We start from the raw sequence: 24,886 nt of genomic DNA on the forward strand, positions 1-24,886 counted from the left end.
ACGAACTTGAGTCTGTTAGCCCCGAACCGCAGGGATTAATACTCAGTTCTCTGACTGGTGAAGTGCAGGCACCCCACCTGGGGGTAACCCACAAATCCACAGCAGCTCTCTCCAAATTATCAACCCTTTTATCTCCAATTTAGAAACTTTTATACTTCTGACAAGGTGGGTAAAGTTCAGTAGAAAAATCAAACTGCTTTTCAGTTCCCTCCTTTGTAAATAATCCTGCACAGGATCCCTCTGGTATATATCTTAGTAACTCAGCCCTAACTTCCATTTTCATTTCTTGTTACAAATGCTTACTAATCTCCCTCTCCACATCATTTATATTCTTCACTTCTCCTGAATCACTATCGTTCTTCCCCCACTTGCATATCCAAATCTGAGCCCTCCTGTGAGGTTCAGCTCAAGTTCCCCGACTACTCTAGATTCTCCCAAGTTCTCTTCTGAAGGTCTGCTCTCCCTGTGGTCCTCATGTCATCAATACGTGGAGTTTACTCTTAGAATTTCTGTTTCAGGGAAGACAAATGCAAAGTCACCTTAATGAGACATGAGACAGTGGGAGTCTATGGCTTACACACTTGATTGTATCTGAAATGTATCTTTTAAATGTTGTAACCCAGAGGGTTGATGACGAGTCCAGAAAAAGTAGGTAAAAGAGAGGTAAATGTTAGGCACACAAATTCAGGCCCAGGCTGTAAAAGAGAAGTGGGAACAGCCTTCAGGTACTTCCCTCCCAGTGAACGGCAGAGTAACGCAGAGCACTGTGAGTCAGCAGGCCTTCACAGTTCTGTTCTACTGGCAAGAGCATCTTTATTACGGAGAAGATCCATCCGGCTATTTTAATCTGGTACCACTAAACATTAACATTATCTCATTCCCTTCTTTAACAATCAACGTTTCTCTGTAAACTTTCCCAGACTGATTTGGCTTTCTCCATAGTGTGCCTGAGCGGAGAAGGCAAGCTGGACACGAAGCCTTAAGAATTCAGTTCCTGTGACAGTTACGGTTTTTCACTATAACCTGGTAATTGGCATTCAGTTTGATACATCAAAAGAAAGAACTTGCTTAATGTAAGCCTGAAGATAAAATAATTTAAGTATGGAATGCCATCTCTTGAAGATTCTTAGGAGCCAGACAGCTGGGCTTCTTTTGGTCAAATAACTATACTACAGTGTGTGGCCATACTCTCAATACTTGACTTTCGGAATGTAATTATTGAGTCTGGCCTTCTTCTATATTTTTTTCCCTATATTTCCACATATGTTTCCATAGTTTTCTGTACTCTGGTCTGGACTGAGTATCTATTTCTTTTCCAGTAATTAAACTTTAAAAATTATTGTAATTTCATAATATGATTTTTTAATTTATTTATTATTGAGATATAATTGACTATATACTATTGTATTAGTTTTAGATGTACAACATGATAATTTGATATATGTATGTATTGTGAACTGATTATGAGAATAAATTTAGTTAACATACATCACCACACATATTTATAAATTTTTTCCTTGTGATGAGAACTTTTATGATCTACTCTGTTAGCAACTTTCAAATATACAATATAATATTGTTAACTACAGTCACCATGCTGTGCATAAATCCCCAGGATTTATTATCTTATAACTGGAAGTTTGTACCTTTTAACCCCCTTCACCCACGTCACCTGCCCCACTCCACCCCCAGCTCCGGCACCCACCGATCTCTTCTCTGTATATTATATGCGCTATTATTGTCGACTCAGCTGGACTGCAAGCTTTCTCGTGACAACAGCTCCATCTCATTCTTTCCTTTTTTCTATCAACGACCATTTATTGTGTACCATCTACATTCCAGGAAATGTGCTAGTAACTGGAAAGGCGGTAGGGAGCAAAATAGACCGTGTCTGCAGGGCACAGACATTAATCATATAATCAAAAAATATGTAATTATAATATAAAGAGAAGCTGTGCTAGAATATAAACTGGGACCTGATTTAATGTGCTTGGGGAGGAAATCGTCAGAAAACACCTCCATGAAAAAGTGACCTATAACCTGAGCTCTGAAGGATGAGTTAGGACATTATCTAGGTGAATATGTGAGTGTGGGAAGAGAAGAGGATCGAGAGCCATCAAATGTTCTGTGCAGAAGGGAAAATGCATGTCGTGCCTATGAAGGGAAGCATGGTGGGCTCAGGGAAAGGAGGAGAAGGAGGAAGAAAGAGGAGGAGGAAGAGAAGGGGAAGAAATAGTTGGTGTAAAGAATGAGCACAGGGCTTCCCTGGTGGCGCAGTGGTTGAGAGTCCGCCTGCCGATGCAGGGGACACGGGCTCGTGCCTCGGTCCGGGAAGATCCCACATGCCGCGGAGCGGCTGCGCCCGTGAGCCATGGCCTCTGAGCCTGCGCGTCCGGAGCCTGCGCGTCCGGAGCCTGTGCTCCGCAACGGGAGAGGCTGCAGCAGTGAGAGGCCCGCGTACCGGAAAAAAAAGGAATGAGCACAAAAATTAAAGAGAATTACTGGAGCTCAGGCCACAGGGGAAAGGAGGGCAGGTCATGAAGGGCCTGGGAGACCATAACAAGGATTTGGTCTCCGGCCAAAGAGCCATGGAAAGTCATCGAAAGATTTTAGGCAGGGAGGTGAGATAACCAAATCTGTCTTTCTATAGTTGAACAAGTTCCATCTCATGCCTATATGTATGAATTTTACTAGGCTTCTTCTGAGCCAAGGACTACTTTTTTGGCTTGCAAAGCCAACTTTGTGCAGTGAAACAGTTTCTACTAGAGACCAGCAAGAAGCTAGTAAGTTTCTTTGAATGAACAGTCACCACTTAGAAGAGGAGAGTATTAAGATTAAGTGTGCCCTTCTATATGCGGAATATTTCAAAACATTCACTTCTAAAAACATTCAAGTATAAAGGGGAGCTAGAAAACTCACTTACTTGAATTCAACATTCTTAAACAGACTAAGCTGTCTACTAAAAGCTGATGGACCAGAAAATGTAACTGTAAAAATATATATATATTACATATTATATATATATAAAATAAATAATAAAACAGTAAGTAAAATCAATAGCTCTCTTTACCTGTATATTAGCCAGCTTAAGACTTATGATATTATATTTTGAGACTTTAAAGTACGGTGATTATTTGGCTCTCATTTTTTTCATGACACTTGCAAATTATCATTAACCACCAGTTCAGGGGATCAATTTTAACTTTAAAAAATAGATGTTGATTCACTTACAGAGCACTACTTATTTTAAGTTTTAGTTACTGTAGTGCTTAGAGTTATACATACTAATTATAATGTGCAATAGTATTTGTCTATGCTATTTATCTTGTCACTTATTTAAATAGAGGAAATTGCTGGGATGAATTTTTTTAATTGATAGACTAATAAAAGAACTTAAAGACAAAGGTCTTCTCTTAAATCTGATATACAAATAAAAGCATGTTCTTCTACTAATTAAGCAATACTTTTAGAATCAAGCTTCCTAGAAAAGATGGGATACTCTTCACCAAAGTAGTACTTTGTAGTTAGAAAATAACCTATAGGTCATTACTAAAAGTGAAAGCTATGGGATAGTTAAAAACAAAAATAAGGGACTTCCCTGGTGGTTCAGTGGTTAAGAATCCACGTGCCAATGCAGGGGACACGGGTTCGATCCTTGGTCTGGGAAGATCCCACATGCTGTGGAGCAACTAAGCCCATGCACCACAACTACCTACTGAACCTGCGCTCTAGAGCCCTCGAGCCACAACTACTGAGCCTGCGTGCTACAACTACTGAAGCCCGCATGCCTAGAGACCGTGTTCCTCAACAAGAGAAGCCACCACAATGAGAAGCCCACGCACCACAATGAAGAGTAGCCCATGCTTGCTGCAACTAAAGAAAGCCTGAGCACAGCAACAAAGACCCAACACAACCCAAAAAATTTTTTTTTAAAAAGGAACAAAAATAAGCACAAAATCATGGCCTTCACCAAACATGGAGTCTGTAATTTTCTCAAAAACAGAGACAGACCAAAAACTATGGGATATCAATATCAATTTCTTATTGATTATTGATATTTATGGTGTCCTTCCTATATTCCTTTTGTGAGAATATAGAAGCTTATTCACCAAATAGATGATATTGTACTCTTTATTTTCCACACAAATCTGCGTAACTAAGCTGCATTGGCTGAAAGGAGTAGGATGAATATTTTGAATTTGTCTATCTCATACTGACAACTAAAACAGTTCTTAAGAAAAATGTACCTATTTTGGAAGATTCCACTGAATTCTATTTATTCAACTGAAAAGAGTAAATAAATCAACAGAATAATTATTATCTCAAATAGGCTTATATAGGAAGTCACAATGAGAGATCATTTCTATCTTATTTAGTTGAATCAATGGAACTTACATTTATCTTAGCTTTGTCTTTAGTTTTTTTTTTAAAAACCATAATGATGGGAAGAGTTTTTTTTATATATAAATTTATTTATTATTTAGTTTTGGCTGTGTTGGGTCTTTGTTGCTGCGCATGGGCTTTCTCTAGTTGCAGCAAGATGGGGCCACTCTTTGTTGCGGTGTGAGGGCTTCTCATAGCGGTGGTTTCTCTTGTGGAGCACGGGCTCTAGGCACATGGGCTTTAGTAGTTGTGGCACATGGGCTCAGTAGTTGTGGCACGTGGGCTCAGTAGTTGTGGCAAACGGGCTTAGCTGCTCCTCGGCATGTGGGATCTTCCCTGACCAGGGCTTGAACCTGTGTCCCCTGAATTGGCAGGCAGATTCTTAACTGTTGTGCCACCAGGGAAGTCCCATGGAAAGAGCTTTGAAATGGAAATTCGAGAAGTAAAAGTGTCAGGAGTACTACTAACTCCTTGAGCAAATCACTAAGTCTCTTAGGGTTTTCAGTCTCTTAATTTACGATGGGCATAAAAACATCTGCCTTGCTTATGTCATATGTTGATGTAAGGCTCAAATAGGCAATATATGGAAAGGATGTCAAAAAGTATTGTCTGAGATGGAACAGTATAGGGACAGATCACAGGTCTAAGATGGGGTTCAAGTCCTATTATGCCATTTACCAACTGTGTACCTTTAGGGAAGTCACTAAATCCCTTTCTGCCTCAATTTCTTCCTCCACTAAATGAGGGAGCTGATCTGTAAGGTCCCTTCCATCTCCAAGAGTCTGTGATCTTATACTGGAAAAACTAATGAGAAAACCCTCTAACGTGCTTTTGTTTCCCATGAAAGTGACATACACTGATTAGGTGCTCATGATTAATTTTAGTCTCTGTCTTGCAAATGAAAGAAAGTCACTTTTTGGGGGCATGAGCAAGTTCACATCCTATATGAAATAAGGTGTGGTATTAATTTGTTAACTATATATCAGAATGCTCTGAATGTAGGAAAGTGACAATCATGAAGAATATGAGAATCATTACAAGGTATGAATACTGAGTGTAAAACTAACATTAGAAAAGAATCTGCCCTTGAGATAAAAACAGACTTTGTGCTACATTACTTACAATCCCTGTTAAAATCCACACACTCTGAACAAACAAGAGATTACAACTAAACACAGAGGCAGGGCTGGTTTAACTCATTCAGTTGCCCTTTTAATTCCTTGTTTTTCCATGGTATTCAACCTGGCTTTTATGTGCATCACAACAAAACCCAGGACAGGTAGTAAGCGAGGCAACGTAAGGTCTATTGTCAGATATATGAGAGCAAGCAGGAATTTTTGTCTGTCTTATACACTGATGTATCCCAAACACCGATAGCACTGCTTGGTTCATATCTGTGGAAACAATGAACTTGTTTCCATTTTCTGCCTTTCTTTTCAGAACTTTTGACTTTTCTGTATATCATTAACATGAGATAAATCACAAAAATTTAACCACAGGTAGCCCTAGCAAAAGAGATGACTGGGCAATAATAAATGACCCACACAAATGCTTGAAACCTGTCACCTTAAAATAATTTGAATTAGAAGTAATGTTTGTTGCAGAGTAAAATTACTAAATATATAGGACAACACAAAAGCTAAAAATTGCTCCTTTTATTTACTAAAGAGACTACTTCACACAATGTAGAAAAAAATCAACCTGTAGTTCAAAAAATGGGATGAAAAATACATGAAAAAGAGCTATTAATAAATAAGCTTCTTGTGTTTCCTCCTTTTAAAACTCAAAACAGTGTGGTCTGCCTCGTGCCCACATCAAAAGAACCCACTAACTGAGAATAACAGAAACGAAGGCTTAAGTCGATCTCTCTCTCCTGGTGCCGAAACCCATTATACAAAAATGTTCTTTGAACCAACAACACACTTAGAAAGCCAGAAACAGAACAGGAAGATAAACCCACAAGAGAAAACAACTAGGACATCGCCACACACCCTCCAGTTTTCTCCAAAACGTTTTTCTTCCCAGATGAACACAGTAAGTCCAAAAGCTCTATTTTTAATGCACGAGTCTTGGTTGTGGCACAAACAGATCAATGGAAAATCTCGTCTTCATGAACACTTGAGGCTATAACACAAAGTATGTAAGCTTATAAAATAGCATGTCTAATATAGGAAGCCTCAAAATGAAAGCACAAAGGAACCAATGAGAAAATGAATGAATGTCTCTAAGAGAGAATTTTAGAGTATTTCAAGAAGTGATAATGTATAAATTGGCTATCAATTCTCAATCTTCTCCTCTACTATATAACTATGTACAACTACATGCGTGTGTGTGTGTGTGTGTGTGTGTGTGTGTGTGTGTGTGTGTGTGTATTTAGTTTGTATACTTGTATACCTAGAAAAGAGCTGGCACAGTTGCACTGGAGAGGGAATTTGGGAGAATTCTGGGGAAAGTGGGGGTAGGCCCTAGTGTCCCCGCCATGCTGCAATAGGGAAAGAGGATTTTAAATGAAGGTTTGCTCTGTGTTATCAATGATACTGCCCTGCAATTTCTTAAGAGGACGCAATAAGAATTTAAATCACTTTCCAATTATTTCTAAAGGTCATTTATTCATTTATTCCACATATATTTATTGACAGAGGCAATTTCTTGAGACTATGTTTACACTGACAGGCTCTGTAGACACAGGCCTTTATAGTGAAAGCAAGAAAGCCCAGCCTTTTATAGGTTCAACAAAGACACAGATCCAGAAGAGGAAAACCATATTTCAATACAGCTCCTTGTTCTATTCTTTGAGAACATCAACAGTTAAACTGACTTTTATGGCATGGCCTAGAGGCCTAACTATTATGTACAAAATAGAAAATGTGTCCATAGTTGTAGTCAACCAACAGATGAACAACTCAACTGTTCAAATTGGAGACTAACTGTTCACTAGGCAACTTTTTCCCATAGTTAATCATGATACTGTTTCATTCTCTTCTAAAAGTTAAAGTAAAGCATTACCAGCTCTTATGACTTTCTCATGAGTTGTGATTAGGTGCAACCACATTCTCAGCACTGTAAGACTGAGAATGTTTTCACCCTAAATGCAGCAACATCAAAATTGCCAACAATAATAACCCAAGGTTACTTCCCTTATGAAGTTGGTCTTTGCTTTAAAAAAAATACCATACTTCCCTAGATAATAACCTACTTAAAGTGTTCTCCCTGATTGACAATGGCATTTGTCTAATCCCCGTGCCAGAAGTGGAAGCCTGTGGCTGACTGAAGCCAGCACAGCAACAGAAATATCTCCTAAAAACACAATACAGTATAGCTCATTCTTCAAGATCATCCAGGGGAAACTTGAGGATGAGTGTGTTGATGTCTTTTAAAAACAATCTGCTAAATGCTTTTAGATCCTGTGCCCTGATTACTGGCTGACCTATATATTTTTGGCAATGCTAGTGCCCTGGAGGGCCTGACCATTTAAATAGCTAAGGTCCTCAGTTTAGATGAATTTTGAAAAAGCCAAGATAAGTAGACTAATTTCCTAAAAATGTATTTTCTTCTGATCTCTGAAATGTTAAAAGGGCCACACATCAGTGGATTATTTTGACCAAGGAAAGTTTTGCCTTGTAAAGACTGCCATTGTAAACGACTAATCCCCCAGCCAGTCATACATGCCAGGTGAAGTACACTTACCAGGTAAGAAGCAATGACTCTTTACCTAATGGGGCTCGTTGAGAGGGCAAACTAACTCGGTAGATCGGATTCCCTGTGTAAATTATTGTTTGTTGCTAATGAACATTGTCGTTGCAGAGGATGTTGTACAGATCCAGTGAGACAACGTACAGAACTGCCTAGTGTAGCACCTGACATCATCATCATCACAACAGAAACACATTCTAACCATGCTCAGAGCAGGTGTTTTAAGAAGAAATATAATCTTGAGGAGATCTCTGCACTCTCATTCTCAATGAAGCACTATTCACAATTACCAGGTTGTGGAAAAAACCTAAATGTCTATCAACAGATGGATGTAAAAAGAAGATGTGGCATATACCTACAATGGAACATTATTCAGCTTTGACAAAAAGAAGGACTTTCTGCAACACCGGACAATATGGATGAACCTGGAGGACATGATGTTAAGTGAACTAAGCCGGCCACAGAAGGACAGATACTACATATTTCACTCATATGAAAGATCTAAAATAGGCAAGTTCATAAGATCCAAGAGTTGAAAGCTGGTTGCCAGGAGCCAGCGATGAGGGAGAAATGGCAAGTTGTTAGTCAATGAGCATAAAGTTTCAGTTAAGCAAGATGAATAATAAACCCTAGATCTGCTGTACAACATTGTACCTCTTGTCACCGATAATGTACTGTACACTGAAATATGTGTCAAAGGGCAGATCTCAGGTTAAATGTTCTTACTACAATAAATAAAATAAAATATTTTGTAAAAGTAAGAAAGCAAAAGGAAAAAAATTTTTTCTTTTTCTTTGCAGCCTCATTTTTGGGCAAAATACCTGTAATATCTCCATAGGATTATAATGTAATATTATACACTTGAAATTTTATAACCAAATGTTGGTTATAAAATACCAAATATTGTAACCAAATATTGTAACCAAGTATTTCAAACTTTTTTTTTGTTAACAACAAACTAATAGGAATAGGAAGTAACCTCTTAAATATTGATTATTTCTGAAAGATTGTTTGCCCATTGGACTTTTTTGGCAGATACACAATTACCATATTAGAGAACTAAAAGGAGCTTTAGGTATCATTTCAAAAACAAGGAAACTAAGACCCAAAGAGATTAAGGGAATGCCAGACCTAGAACCAGAAAGGGATTTCTTTGGATGTCCGTACAATGCTCTTTACACTAGTAGGATGTATTTGTATGTTGAAATGATGACTGAGGCCAATGAAGGTCATAAGACCAAGAGGTGGCAAAGCTGGGAATCAGATCCAGTCCTAACCTACAAAGCCCGGCTCTTTTCAGCATGCCTTGCTGCCTTATGGAAGGTGAAGTGAGTCCTGCAACACCCCTACCAAGGGAAAACCAATTCAGCTAATTTTCTGGCTCTTATGCAGAAGCTGTTTATTCCAAGCTCACATACCTGTGGTGGAGTCGATGGTGAAAAGGAATGACAGGTCTCCGAGGACAAGCTCATAAGCCACTGTTCCATACATCCCGGAATCCCGGTCTGAGGCAAGAACATTGATGATCTCAGTGCCTGGCTGGGTCTGGCCGCTAATGCTCGTCACATAGGTTGACGGGTTAAACACGGGTTCATTATCATTCACATCCTCCAGTTCCACACGAACAAAAGCTTGGGCGCTGAGTCCACCCTGTTGGATGGATGAGAAGTGGTTACAAATGGGTCTCACCTGAACACTGGGATGCAGAATAACTGAGAAGGATCCTAGAATAGACTTTTGAAACAACAAATTTTATATATATATATATATATATATATATATATATATATATATTCACTTTAAATATATATTCATTTTACTTTTAACCTTGAGCTATGAATTCATGGTATCTATACTCCAATGCTGATTCTTAAATAGGAATGAGATTACCACTTAAAGCTCCTAAGAGGCAATAATTTCAGAGTGGAGGCCAAAGATATTCAAGGAAAGTTTCCCTGATGTCCAAAGAGTGAAAAAAAAGAACCACTTTCATCCCACAGATAATCTTTAACTGCTAAGGAGAAAGGGTAAGGGAGTATTGGAGGGGGGTGCAAGAAAAGACTGACCCATATGAGGGAGCTAGACTTCAGTTATTTGGAGGAAAATTGTAACAGAGGAAAGAGCAAGTGCAAAGGCCCTGAGACAGGAGTGCAGTACATCCCAGGCCTGTTCAGGGAACAGCAAGGAAACCAGTAGGGTGATATCAAACGGGCAGGGACAGTTCACAGAGGGCTCTGTGGGCCTCTGAGAGGACCGTGGCTCTGACCCATTTGAGGGCTTTGAGCAGAGGAGTAGATTGATTGCCCTGAAGGGCAGCAAGGTTGGAAGGAGGGAGACCTTCTTCCCTCCTTAAACCCTCCTTGAACCCTCCTCCTCCTGGGGAAGCCAGGAGATCTGGATCTGACATCTGGTCCTGCTGGCCTCTGGGACCACAGCTAGGAAGCCAGAAAATCATCAAGGCCAGAGCAGAAGGTAGCAGTGAAGGTACTTTTCCTACAGACTTGGGGCCAGATTTGTTTTGGGGTTCTTAATTTTCCATGTATTAGATAAGAAATATAGTGTATAAAACAGTGAGAAGTGGATCCCATACTGGCTTTTTGTGTGCGTTTCCTCCATCTAAAAATAAGGAGCAGGAGAGAGAGCACAATAGAAGATAATCCTCTGCAAGTTTTACTTTTCTAAAGTAAAGCATATGTTCCTACTTAAAGCACCATTTTCTATTACTATCTGGTACACTTTGATACTATCATCTTGGACAAAAATCCTTGGTAAGTCACAACAGCCTGAGTTTTCTCACTTACTTATCCTCCCTCCCCCTCTCTCTCTGTCTCCCCACATTCCCGCTCCCCAACTGTGGCAGGACGCACTGAGCAAAGAGGAAACCCAAAGGCAGTGAAGAAGAAGATTTGGCACAGGACAAAGAGAGCACGCTGCTGTGGGCTCTGGAGGGAGCACGAGCTGAGGGTGATGAAGGGCAAGAGAGAGAGCATCATTTCGTATTGTTTGGGATGAAGTTAACCTCGAATCCAGAAATGCCTCTCATGCGCTGAGGGCCCATGTACCCGAGACACTGGGGACTAAAACAGAATTGAGAAAGACTAAAAAATAGTGTGATTTTCCATGTTCTAAGCTGAATAAAGTGCCAGGCCTATGCCAGTTCTAAATTAACACAGTAAAAATAAAAACAGTGGCAGTTCCATCCAGTCTGTATCCTTAAAATGCAGACTGGCACTGTGTCTTTAGTAAAGCTAAGTAACCTGTGGGTCCTCAGGTGGAGTGGAGCGGAGCGAGGGGGCTGCAAGCTGACTCCTAGCAGACGGGAAAGGCTGTGCCTGCTGATTCTCCAAACTGTATTCCTTCTCAGGTTTGCTTTCCTTTTATCCTTACTTTCCTCTTTCTTTTAAATTTCTCCACAAGTTCAAGAAGTCATTTAGGTTTGGGGTGTGGGGGGCGGGGGTGCTGAGAAAACAGGTAAGAGAAGAAATGAGAGAGTGGGGAACATGTGAAGAAATGAAGATCACTCCACCTTAAGACCTTTAAGAACAAAGATGTTCATTCCTGGGCTATCCGTGAAGACCCTCAATCAGTCCATGTCACCAAAAACAAGCAAAATATTAAATGGACAAAGTGAAGAGCTTGTTGTCACAGATTAGTGAATCTTTTTGCAGGAACAGTATTATACATAGATTCAGTCTTCCTTTTTATGAATCCAATTTTTATCTATTAAATGTATCAATGAGGGCACTTTCCTCTTATAATAACCATTTGTGAATGAATGTTAAGTGTGCTTCACGTGTATTTTCACCTTCGATTGTTATAATTTCCCTTTCTAAAGATTTTTATGGTTTCCCCCACTTTTACAACTGGAAAACCAAAGCACAGAGAGCCTATGTGACTTGTCCAAAGTAAGTGAGACTATAAATAGCAGATCTGCAACTGGAACAGAGATTAATCTGTCCCCAAAGCCCCTGTGACTTCTTTTAAATTAGACCTTTAAATTATTGCTATGGTATAAATTCTACCCTTCACAAAGGACTTGTTTAAAGACTATGCTATGGGCAATGCCAACCACGGACTCCATCTCAGATTAAGTCCTGCTTACAAAGGACTTAACGTTTATGAGACAAACACTATACAATGGGGTTTGTGGCACAGAGGGACAATCTGGAGCCAGGAGATCTGGATCTGACATCTGGTTCTGCCGGCCTCTGGGACCACAGTCTCGAGAACGTCAGGGAGCCCGAGGTTGAGCTGCCTCTTCTGTAAAGCGGGCCGCCTGTTCACCTTGCAGGCCTGTTGTTGGAAGCAGTGATATAATATGTATGAAAGGATTTATTATGGCTAATCACCATCAATTATAAGATTTTACAGCCTCCTTATCCTAAATACTTGGGACCAGATAGATTTGTCTTGGAATCCTGAATTTTTTAAGTTTTATATAAGAAATATAGTGTCTACACCTAATGACGTCTGGAGTGGCAGCCCTTAATCACTTAATATTCTGCAGCAAAATGGATGAATAGACACATTTAGAGGGATTAAAAAAAAAAACATGAATAGTCTCATGTCGGTTCAAGTCAGATTTCTCACCAAATGAGTTTTCAAAACTCTCCATCTTGAGAGCTTTCAGAACTACACATAAAAGATTGTGGATCTTTATTACTCAGATGCGGATGTGCTGTGAGCATTGAATGGAGGGCAGCCTCAGCGCTGAAGAGATCCTTGAGATGGGTCCTCACAAACAAATAGGCTTTTAGAGCTCCAGCGGTGTGCAGGTCTGAATCTGGAGGAGCCCTTTTTAATCGGAAGACGTGGGCCCTGAGGCATGGCTGCCGTCAGGGGACTGAGGAGGACCTGGTACAGTCCCTCCCAGTGAGTTTCTAGGGCAGTCTTTGTTATAGTGATTCCAAATCAGAAGAGTAGGAGAAAATTGGAAATGTGGTTTGGAGAGTCATAGCCAGATATTTGGAAACTAGAAGAATTCAGGATCCTGTCCCATTTATAGGTAGATAACAAAACCTCAAAGACAATGAACAGGACTAGAATCTGAGTGCTTCAGCTACAGCCAATCCAATCATTTCCTTGCTTTGCTTCTGCATCTTATTTATAAAAATCCTTCCCCTGCTCCTGTCCATGGGGCACTCCTGACTACTTCTGGTTGAATGCAGCCTCATTTGAATCAATTTTTGCTCAAATAAATTCTTAAAAATTAAAAAAAAATAGGATTTAAAAAACAGATATTTCAGGTAAAAATAACATCCTAGAAAATATAAAGATTTTTTTAAAAAGTCTCTGTCATGTTGTAGGAGAGGTAAGCACACTGACATGGCTTGGAGGGCGAAGTAGAGGGTGGGAAAAATCTAAAGAAAAGCCTTGATGGTCAGATTCATGGAGCCTCATCTAAATGCTAAGGAAGATAGACTTTGTTCTGCACACCTGTAGACTCTCTCAGTAAAAAGTGTGGCGTGTACACCCTGAATACCTATATATTTACTAATAAATTATATATTCATTTACTATACTAAATATTATATATATTAAAAATACCACAAAAGTTTTAAAAGGATGAAATTCTAAGTTGTAATGTTTTCCTCCTAAACCCCCACTTGGGACACTATTGCTGTCATGAATGAAGGGACATGATCAAATCTAAGTTTTAGAAAAAGATAACTGAGGTAGCAAAAAAAGGTGCATCATAAAAATAAACAAATAAAGAGGTTCCTTAGTCAAAAAGGAAACGGTGGGTTAACCAAGTCAAATGGGTTCTCGGCCTCAGGACTTGTCACAGAACCTTCCCGAGGCACATTTCTATCAGGTGGGGTGATTTCTGAGCTGTTTTCCAGTCTTATTTATCACAGAACCCTCAGTGGAAGGAACATCTCAGGAGGCAAGTATCCCACAGAGCACAGTGTGGTGAAAGCTAATCTAAGCTTTCTCCATTCCATCAAGTGTTCACTTCCCAATCCTCTGAAACTAAACTTCTGTCCAGCTCCTCAAGACTGTCCTGATCATGCAACCTCTGAGAGACCCTGACCAGAACCACCCAGTAAGCCACTTCCAGGTTCCTGGCCCTTAGAACTGCATGAGATATTAAATGCATATTATTTTAAGCTGCTAAATGTGGGAATAATTTGTTACACAGCAATAGGTAACTAATACACCTCATAAATTCTTTATATGAATATTTCTTAACTTTGTCTTATCCTTTCTCTTTCCACAAATAAGTTGTGGTTCACTTTGATATAATTTTAATCATTTAGGTTTTAAAATTATGGTAAGAGACTCTTAACCATAACCTGAATCCCAATCCTCTCAAGAAGTGCTGTGGAAGTTAGGAGTATTGGAGGAAATCACCAGACTTGAAAGCATACAATATTGAAGGCAGGAGGTTGTCTAGGACCAGCACTGGATATGGAAAAATACCTGTTGTTTTGTCTATTTTGGCCATTGTCTGCTTTCATGCTCTGTTTTTGCCTCTGGGACTCCTGAATAGAATATTAATATCTATCCTTCACGTTTCTTAGCTTTTTCTGGGCTGTGCTTACTTTTGCCAATGCATTCAAGTCTATAGTTCATAATTCAACAAGCAAAGGTGAAGGGAACTGAGAGTCCAGTTTGTTAAGGAAAAAAAATCAGTGAACTGTGGTGTCACCAAAGCCAAGAGAAGCAGTGTCCAAAGAACAATTTCAAGTTGCTTGAGAAGCCGAATAAAATGAAAATAAAGAAAGAACCCCAGGATGTGTCACAACGTAAATCATGTTACTAAAAGCAGTTTTACTAGAGAGGTGGGATGGGAAGAATGGATCAAAGAAAGACTGAAAAATGAGGAAACAGAGACAACTATTTTAAGTAGATTTGCAGTGAAAGATAGAAGAGGAAGAAAACGGTTTTCTCAAAAGGTACCTGCAATCAAAAGGTTTTTTTTCAAAAGATGGACACTACTATTATTTTTTTTTAACATCTTTATTGGAGTATAATTGCTTTACAATTGTGTGTTAGTTTCTGCTGTATAACAAAGTGAATCAGCTATACATATACATATATCCCCATATCTCCTCCCTCTTGCATCTCCCTCCCACCCTCCCTATCCCACTCCTCTAGGGGAACATAAAGCACCGAGCTGATCTCCCTGTGCTATGCAGCTGCTTCCCACTAGCTATCTATTTTACATTTGGTAGTGTATATATACGTCCATGCCACTCTCTCACTTCGTTCCAGCTTACCCTTCCCCCTCCCCAGGACACTAGTATTATGCCCTGTAGGCTTACGGGAGACATTCAATCGAATGTGACAAAATCATTACAGAAGTGAGATCCTTAGGAAGGCTGGAATGGGGGGAGCCTGAACAGCAGAGGGATTTGCTTTTAACACAAACAGGGACATCTCTACTCTACTAACAGGAAAGAGGGCAAAGGATGTGAGCCAATAGCTGGCAGGAAGATGAGGACTTCTCTCTCAAGCAGGTATATTATTTTTCTCCAGGCACGTTCAGCTGCTTAGGCGAGTACAGAAAAGGCAGAGTCGGGTTTAGATAGGGCTGGGGTTTTATCTGGAAAGTTCTGTGGAGCAATGGAACTAAAGGGAGTTTGCAGCTGAATGACTTCAAAGATGGGTCAATAAACTAGTGTTCTTAACAGGAGATCACTCTATGGGAGTGGAGGTGCTATGTAAGTGGAGAGAAAGATGAGAATGCTTATCAGAATACAGCATGCTGGACATCAAGATTTCAGAGGTTGGAAACCAGAAAGACAAGGAATTGAGAGGCTCAGGGTGTTGGGTGGTCCAAAAAACAGACAGTGAAGTTTCCAGGAGGGAACAGTAATGGAGAGGAAGACTGAGTAAGATGTAAAGGTCCTTGGTGACAACAAGGTTTAGAATATGACAGCAGCAACAAAGATTGTCCATGGTGTGGTCTGACAATATGAACTTCAAAAGGAGTTGGTCCTGGAGAAAGGAGTAAAAATGATTTGGATGCTGCAGTGGGCAACAGGAGGGCACCCACCTCAGCACCTCGCTCCCAGCTTGTGATTAGTGGAATATGGACTGCTGCGTGAGAGAGCAAAGAGGAATCGGTATCCTCAGGGGAAGCCTGTTTTGATCAGGGCAAGAAGATGAAGAAGCAGTCAGACACCAGGCTGAGTGTGCAAGAGAATGTGCTACATGATGGACCAGGAGTTCCAGAGGGTGTGGTAGAAGAGTATGGGAGGGTGGGTAGGAGATTGGTCCAAATTAAAGGATGAACAGAGCAGGATGGGGATGAGAATACAGATGATGGATGGCTGGGAGGCTTAAACTTCTAGAGGTAAGAAGGAGGCAAAGTGGCATTTAAGACGTCTGGGAATTAATCCTGGTAGTGTATTAAAGAATGGCAGACAAGCATTTTGAGATATGGTTAAGACAATTTAGCTAGAAAATGTGGGCAACTGGGCAATGGTTTATTCCTGAAACTGGGGTAGCAGGGTTGTGATCAATGAAATATAAGAATAAGCTCTTGAATTCTTTTTGGAAAATGAGATAACATAATCTATTAAAATTAAAATGAGCATGCCCTAAGTTTCAGTTATGTAGAGTAAATAAGTTCCGGAGACCTAATGTACAGCATGATGATTATAGTTAATAATACTCTACTGTATACTTGAATTTTGCTGAGAGTAGATCTTAAGTGTTCTCACCACTCACTATGTTTGATGATGGATACGTTAATTATCTTAATTGTGATAATCATTTCACTATGTGTACATATAATCAAAACAACATGCTGTACACCTATTTATACAATTTTAATTACACCTCAATAAAGCTGGGGGGGAAAGGAAAAAATTAGTCTGCCCTTTTACTTAGCAAGTTTGCTTCCAGAGATTTATTTGCATTATACACAAACTCTGCAGCATAACTTCAATAGTCAACATTTATCATGAATATATATAATGGTGTCAATCTACTTTCTACATTACTAGTCTGAAACAACCCTCCCCTAAGCCTGGAGTGGTGAGATAAGAGTTGAAATAGCTTTATCTCAAACACATATTTCAGCTACAGAGTTCAGGATGTCACAAAAAAATAGAGATAGAATGTTAATAAACACACACACCAAAAAAGAAACATTCATTTGCAGAAAATGAATAGTAAAAGGAAATAGGAGTTAGATATAAGCATGGAATAATTCAATTATTGTGAAAAATCACTTGAATTGCTGTGTAATCCAATTATTTATTTTCATCATGTAATTTTATAGCATCCTCATGACTTCTATGTATGAGGTAAATAGCAGCAATTGCAGTAGCAAAAATAGACTATTTCAGAAGTAATACAGGTAGAATAGAAGTGATTGAGTTTAAAAAATATTGACAGTCATCACAAGGATAAATAGAGAAGAAGCCCAGAACATCTAGGTATTTTAATAAGAATTCTTCTATTGATAGATAAATATCTCTTAGCAACCAGCAGCAAATGGGTTCTCAGCAATTTTCTTCCAAAGAGCTTTCAGGACATATATTAGAAACAGACAGGATCAAAGGAAAAACCATAGATTGTCAAGGTAATTTTGTACAGTTAAAGGCCTTTGTCAAGGTGCAGTTCATCGTTTTAATTAAATTCATTATGGCCTAGAATCCAACATCTTGGACCTAAAATATCTTGCCTGAGTTCATTAATTTTTTCAAATTGGAGCTGGATTGCTTCTAGGGGACAGCCTACCAAGTCGTTATCAACCTTGATATCTTCATCTTTACCAACCCTTTTGATTAGGAACATGTGCTGTGAGTAGATATTGCATAGAGTAATGATGACAGATGAAGACTTCATCCTGTAGAAATGCACAGTTCATCACAGAAGAAATTTACAAAGATTATGCTGATAACAGAATAAACCCTGCACGCTGGATAACACACACACACACGCACACAAGTTGCTTGCTCTCATACATTCTGACGCAAACACTAGGGACACTGGAGGCAGTTTCAGGTCCGAACAAGGTGAAGATTAGGAAGCTGTTAAAACCCTATGGTTTGGGGGTGGGGAAAGACTCTTCTAAAATTTATCGTTAAAAATGCATTGCGGCTTCTACGCACAGCCCGGTGAGCTGAGGTGTTGGTGCAGTCGTTTCGCGTCAGGTGCCGGGTGTGACACCCCGTCATGCAGCACCCTGTGAGCCAGTGAAACTAAGCACAGAGGAAAAGGAAACAAAAAGTATGCGGGCCTCTCACTGTTGTGGCCTCTCCTGTTGTGGAGCACGGGCTCCGGACGTGCGGGCTCGGTGACCGTGGCTCGCGGGTCATGTGGGATCCTCCCGGACCGGGGCGCGAACCCGTGTTCCCTGCATCGGCAGGTGGACTCTCAACCACTGTGCCACCAGGGAAGCCCCCATGACTTTTTGAATTATGGTTTTCTTAGGGTGTGTGCCCAGTGGTGGGATTGCTGGGTCGTATAGTAGTTCTATTTTTAGTTTTTAAGGAAGCTCCATACTGTTCTCCGTGGTGGCTGTATCAGTTTACATTCCCACCAGCAGTGCAAGAGGGTTCCCTTTTCTCCACACCCTCTCCAGCGTTTATTGTTTGTAGATTTTTTGGTGATGGCCATTCTGACTGGTGTGAGGTGATACCTCATTGTAGTTTTGATTTGGTAAAGTAGCAGGATACAAAATTAATGCACAGAAATCTCTTGTGTTCCTATACAATAATGATGAAAAATCTGAAAGAGAAATTAAGGAAACACTCCCATTTCCCATTGCAACAAAAAGAATAAAATACCTAGGAATAAACCTACCTAAGGAGACAAAAGACCTGTGTGTAGAAAACTATCAGACACTGGTGAAATAAATTAAAGATTTTACAAACAGATGGAGAGATATATCATGTTCTTGGATTGGAAGAATCAACATTGTGAAAATGACTATACTACCCAAAGCAATCTACAGGTTCAGTGCAATCCCAATCAAGCTACCAATGGCATTTTTCACAGAACTAGAACAAAAAATTTCACAATTTGTATGGAAACACAGAAGACCCCCGAATAGCCAAAGCAATCTTGAGAAAGAAAAATGGAGCTGGAGGAATCAGTCTCCTGGACTTCAGACTATACTACAAAGCTACAATAATCAAGACAGTCTGGTACTGGCACAAAACCAGAAATATAGATCAATGGAACAGGATAGAAAGCCCAGAGATAAACCCACACACATATGGTCATCTTATTTTTGATAAAGGAAGCAAGAATATACAGTGGAGAAGAGACAGCCTCTTCAGTAAGTGGTGCTGGGAAAACTGGACAGCTACATGTAAAAGAATGACATTAGAACACTTCCTAACACCATACACAAAAACTCAAAATGGATTAAAGACCTAAATGTAAGGCCAGACACTATAAAACTCTTAGAGGAAAACATAGGAAGAACACTCTATGACATAAATCACAGCAAGATCCTTTTTGACCCTCCTCCTAGAGAAATGGAAATAAAAACAAAAGTAAACAAATGGGACCTAATGAAACTTAAAAGCTTCTGCACAGCAAAGGAAACCATACCCGAGATGAAAAGACAACCCTCAGAATGGAAGAAAATATTTGCCAATGAAGCAACTGACAAAGGATTAATCTCCAAAATCTAATGTAGAATTTAAGTAAAAGATTAATCATAATGAAATCAGTACGCACAAACCTTTTGGGAACACATATCCACCTTTGTTATAATTCACCTTTCAGTTTATTGAAATTATTGAATTTATTATGCAGTGTATTTATTAAATAAAAGTAAAAGTGCTTTGCAAAAAAAAAAAAAAAAAATGCATCGCCAGGTCTGCCCCCAAGAGGACCTGCCTCCAGGCTGGCTGAGTGTGCAGCTCCCTTCTGGAGCCCCCGCCACCGGGAACCCTCATGATGGGCAAGAAGGAGAAGACAGCCACCAGTATGTAGAAGAAGTTGTCCAAGTGCTGGGGAAGGAGGAGACCCTGAGGTTCTGATAGCCCATTTCTAAATGCTAGATGCTAAAAAAGACTCAGACAATAGAAACACTGTGATCCCCCACTCACCAATGTTGAATGTGTCATTCTCTGCTCATTCTGAGAAAGATGAATTGATCCTATCACTACACAAACCTTTGGGTCCTGAATTTGGCACCCAAGACCTGGGAGCAAATCAAATCATCGGGAGGTCCTTTAGGTCAAAGCAGGTATCAGATGGTAGCCTGGAAAACACAGCTAATTCTTCTTGGTGGTTTCCACAAGAGTACAAGGGATTACATCCAGGACAATGACATGTATGCCTTTAATCTGGGCACATTCACATGGAGTAAGCTGTCATGATGAGGGATGGGGCCACACCCAGGCTGGGCTGCCAAAGATCCGTCACTCCCCAGAGGACCATATTCATCTGTGGAGGCTACTGGAAAAGTTCAGCAAAGGTGGACAAACACATCCTGCATTCAAATAAACTCCAACTAAAGTCTAAGGAAGGAAGAAAAGGAAAATGGGTGTGGACTCAGAGTACCCCTTGGGGAATAGAGCTCACTCCAAGAGCTGGCGTTTAGGCAGGTGTGGTTCTGAATCATCAGACACTGCTCCTTGGGGGTGTCTGTGACGAGGAATGGGAAGAGAGCCTGAAGGGCAATGATTTTGATTAACTGCACTTCTATGACACCTGGGTCAGAGAAGAGAAAACGTAAGTGAGACTAAAAAATGTGAAACCCAAAGGTGATAACAAGCGGGGATGTGGGAAAGCCGGCATCCAGGAGCCCCTGGAGGGGGTTAAAGTGGCGGATGTTGAAGATGGGACCATGATCACCATTGAACAAGAGCCCTCCACCACAGGCAACAAGAAGGAGGAAGAGGGTTCAGACAAAGCCAGTGGCCTCTGATGGAGCCAAGTCCTCATTCCAAAATCATATTGGTCCAAAAGCACAGGCTGCTCTACGTTTATGGGGCTTGTTTGAAGCAGGTGACTGCCAGTTCATCCCCAATGACTTGTACTGCCTTGATTTCTACAAGATGGAAGAATGGAAGACTTTGGTGAGATGAATCCAAAAACAAAGAGCATCTGCAGGAGGTAAACTTGGAGAATGATGGAGATGAGTTAAAAGACTCAGAAGGAAGAGAGAAAGATGAGGAAGATGATGACCAAAGAGGAAAGTGGGGAGGAGGGTGAAGAGGAGGTAGGTGCACATTGGTGGCATCTGACCAACAGTATGTGGACTCTACCCAGGACTGAGCAGTACTGAGTGAAGTTTTCTTGGGACGCCGGGGCCTGACACAAAGGAGAAGAAAGTGCTGAGAGTAGCCCATACCATGACCCAAATTTGCTTTGATGATTTAAGATGCTACTCTGGACCAGAAGTTAAACTGAGTAGTGAATTCCCTGAATACGACTGAGTGTTATTTCCAAGAAATTGGAGTGAAACAAGGTGGCTGCAAAGATTTTCTTTTGTGTAGTCTGATGCATACCAGGGTTCAGGTCAGCCCTTTGCCATCCTCTCTGGAAAGACTCTGCACCAGGGCAGCGCATTGGCTGCATCTTCCTTTTCTCTATCCTGATGCTTTGACATCCGGGGCCTTGCTTGTCCTGGAGGGACTGCCAGGGGGTCAGGCGAGAATGCTTTTCCAATGTAAACCAACACTCCCAACCACCTCCTTTACTGGCTCTCACACTCTGGGCCACTATTCACCTGCCCTAATCACCCCACAGCCAGGTACCAGATAAATAGAGACAGGCTTTATGCCCCAGGCCACTGAAATTATTCTATCTAGCCAGTCTTAAGCTTGCTTATTCTGCCTCTCCCATTCCTTCCCTTGGAAACCACAATAAAGGCCCCTACCCAGAGTTTCCCTCTCCCCCTCTGCCTCCTGACAAACCCAGTGCTTCCCGTTTTGCACACACCATGTACACTCCCTCCCAGAATGTGGCATGCTCCTCCTCTTGGGATCTGTGAGTATAACAAACTGTTTTTTCAATGGCAGTTGTCTCCTTACTCATACCTGAATAATAATAAAATCTATATTAAAACCAGGAAGGGTGCAGACCAGTTCCCATGTCTAATGGAGCTGGGCCTAAGATATCACCTCAACAGGAGGATGAGACCTTGAATATGAAGTACCCACAGGAAGGATGTTTCTATTCTAACAAAACTGGAATATGTTGTACTTTGTTGGAGGGTTTTCCATCTATAAAACAAGGAGTTTTTACAGAAGAATATTCTAAACATATAAACACTGTACAGAATATTCACGCACATCATCGTCTATAACAAAATACCATAGCAGGATGGCTTATAAACAACAGAAATTTGTTTCTTACAGTTCTGGTGGCTAGAAGTAGTGATCAGGGTGTCAGTAAGGCTGGGTTCTGGTGAAGGCCACAACTTCTTGCTGTGTCCTCAGACAGCAGAAGAGGTTAAGGAGATCTCTGGGACTTCTTTCCTAAGGGCACTCATTCCATTCCTGAGGGCTCCACCTTCATGACCTAACCACCTTCCAAAGGCCTCACCTCCTAATATTACCACCTTGGGCTTTAGGATTTCAACATATGAATCTGAGGGGTACACAAACATTCAGACCATAGCAATCATCGACCTGAAGATTGTCTCTTCTTTGATTTCTAAAAACTAGCAAAAGCTGCTACACTGTCTGTAAACACTTTCTCAGTTATCCTGAAAATAAAATACCTTTTAACTGGAGAAAAAAAAGCATCTCCTTTGTTCAATCTTGGAAAGCTTTATGGAGGGATGGTGTGGTTAAAGATGAACTTGAATTTGCAATAGAGACTGGAGAGCTGAGAAGGAAAGAAGGTATTCTTCATAGAGTAAGTGTGTAGAGTAGGTTCAATATGGAAACAGAAAGAAATAAGCAAGGAGGTTTAAATTAAATATGTAGGTTGATTTTTCATTCCACTGCCAATACTCCTAATTAATGTACTACTTTTTGGCAGTAAAAAATTTCTGGCATAAAGTAATCTTATTTCTATTAAGATAATTTCTACATACACTTTTATAAAATCATCCAAAAAAACCAACTAATTAGAAACAGATGTTCAACTACTGCAGTATTGGATTTAAACTGGTTATGGACTCCTTTTATAATTGTCTCAAAGTCTATTAAGAATATATTTCTGAAGCCTTGGATAAATGTTTGTGTATGCATATATTGAGTTTTAAATAATCATATAGACTTGAATTAACCTAAACTCCTCTGTTTGCTCTTGCTTTTGTTTCCTACTTCTTTTCTTACATTGAAGCAAAAATTCCTGAAACCACATAGAGAGGGGTTGTTAAATCTAAGCAAATACATCATGGTAATTTTATTGAGTTAAATGACTTTATTTTCATGTTTGTCTCTACGTGATTACTTGTAATAAATATATTTAGATTCATCTTTTCCCATCAATTCGTGTCTTAGGTAAATTCTCCCACTAATTTCAAAAGAGAAAGATTAGACCAGAAAGGTGTTAGCAGTACCAATCTACACAAGTAAGTAGTAGGCAGATAAGAAAAGAAATAAGGAAAGTCTCTAAAATAAACTAAGTGAAAAAAATGTGTGGAACAGTGCATAAAGAAGACTGCCTTTGCTGTAATGTAATAAAAGTTGAATAAACTGTTTCTAAAATGTACTGGAAATGTAAATGGTCAGGAACAACCAAGGCAATCTTGAAAATGAAGGACAAAACTAAACAAATACATGATATCATGACCTATTATAAAGCTAAAGTAATTAAGAGAATATGGAGTTAGTACAAAGGTAGACAAAGAGGTCAGAAATAGGGTGTCCAGAAATAGACACACACATATACAGTCAAGTGATTCATGACAAAGGTGACACTACAGCACAGTGAGGGAAGAGTGATCATTTCAGTAAATGGTGCTGAGTCAACTGAATATCCATATTGTGAAAAAATAAATGTTCCTCCCACTAGATTGAAATAATAAGTGTAAAAAGTAAAGCAATAAAATTTTTGGAAGAAAAAAACAAGAGAATACCTTCATGTCCGCAAGGTAAACAAATACTTCTTAAAAGGACAGAAACAGTATTAGATGTAAAGGGAAACAAATGGATAAACTGAGTTTAATTAGAATTAAGAATTTCTGTTCCTCAAAAGACTCCACTAAGGGAGTGAAAAGGTAAGCCACAGAACTGGACAAGATAGATGCATAAATATATCCAACAAAGGGCTTCCATTCCAAAAGTGTAAAGAATTCATACAAATCAATAACAAAGAGAAGCCAATAGTACAATAGAAAATGGGTAAAGAATTAGACACTTCACAAACAAGTTATACAAATAGCCAATAAATATATGAAAAAGTGCTCAATTCATCAGTCATCAAAGAAATGCAAAGTAAAACTCTAATGTGATACGCTACTTCACAGGTACAGAACTGCTATAAGTAAAAAAACATTAAATACCAAATGTTGGGGAGGATGTACAACAACTGAAATTGGTGGGAGTATAAACTGGTACAACTATTTTGAAAAGTTGTTTGATTTTCTTATGACATAGCAATTCCATTCCTAAATATAGACCCAATATAAATGCCTATATTTTTTCAATAAATTACATGTATAACACAGTTAATAGAAATATTATTTGTCATAGCCTAAAATGGATTCCATCAATTACAAAACAGATTAAAAATTATTGTAAATTCACATAAAAGAATAATATAAACCAATGAGAATGAATGAACTATTGCTACACGCAACAGCAAGAATGATGCTCACAAATAATGCCCTGTAAAAGAAACAATAAAAACACATACTGTATGAATCCATTCACTGAAAGCTTAAAAATAGGCAAATAATATTTGGTATTAGAAGTCAATAATGATTATCCTT

At 39.6% G+C, this 24,886-nt stretch overlaps 1 protein-coding gene across 1 annotated transcript in view; it reads right to left on the reverse strand.

Moving 5' to 3' along the window:
• DCHS2 (dachsous cadherin-related 2) overlaps positions 1-24,886 on the reverse strand; it is a 287,111-nt gene that overhangs the window by 123,214 nt on the left and 139,011 nt on the right. Inside the window, exon 3 of the mRNA XM_027117241.1 lies at positions 9,495-9,726. Coding sequence (XP_026973042.1) covers positions 9,495-9,726 — 232 coding nt within the window. The remainder of the gene's footprint in view (positions 1-9,494; positions 9,727-24,886) is intronic.

Source organism: Aethalodelphis obliquidens, unplaced genomic scaffold (genome assembly GCF_003676395.1).
Source record: "Aethalodelphis obliquidens isolate GAN/ISIS:26980383/991018 unplaced genomic scaffold, ASM367639v1 scaffold17, whole genome shotgun sequence".
Taxonomy (NCBI): Eukaryota; Metazoa; Chordata; class Mammalia; order Artiodactyla; family Delphinidae; genus Aethalodelphis; species Aethalodelphis obliquidens.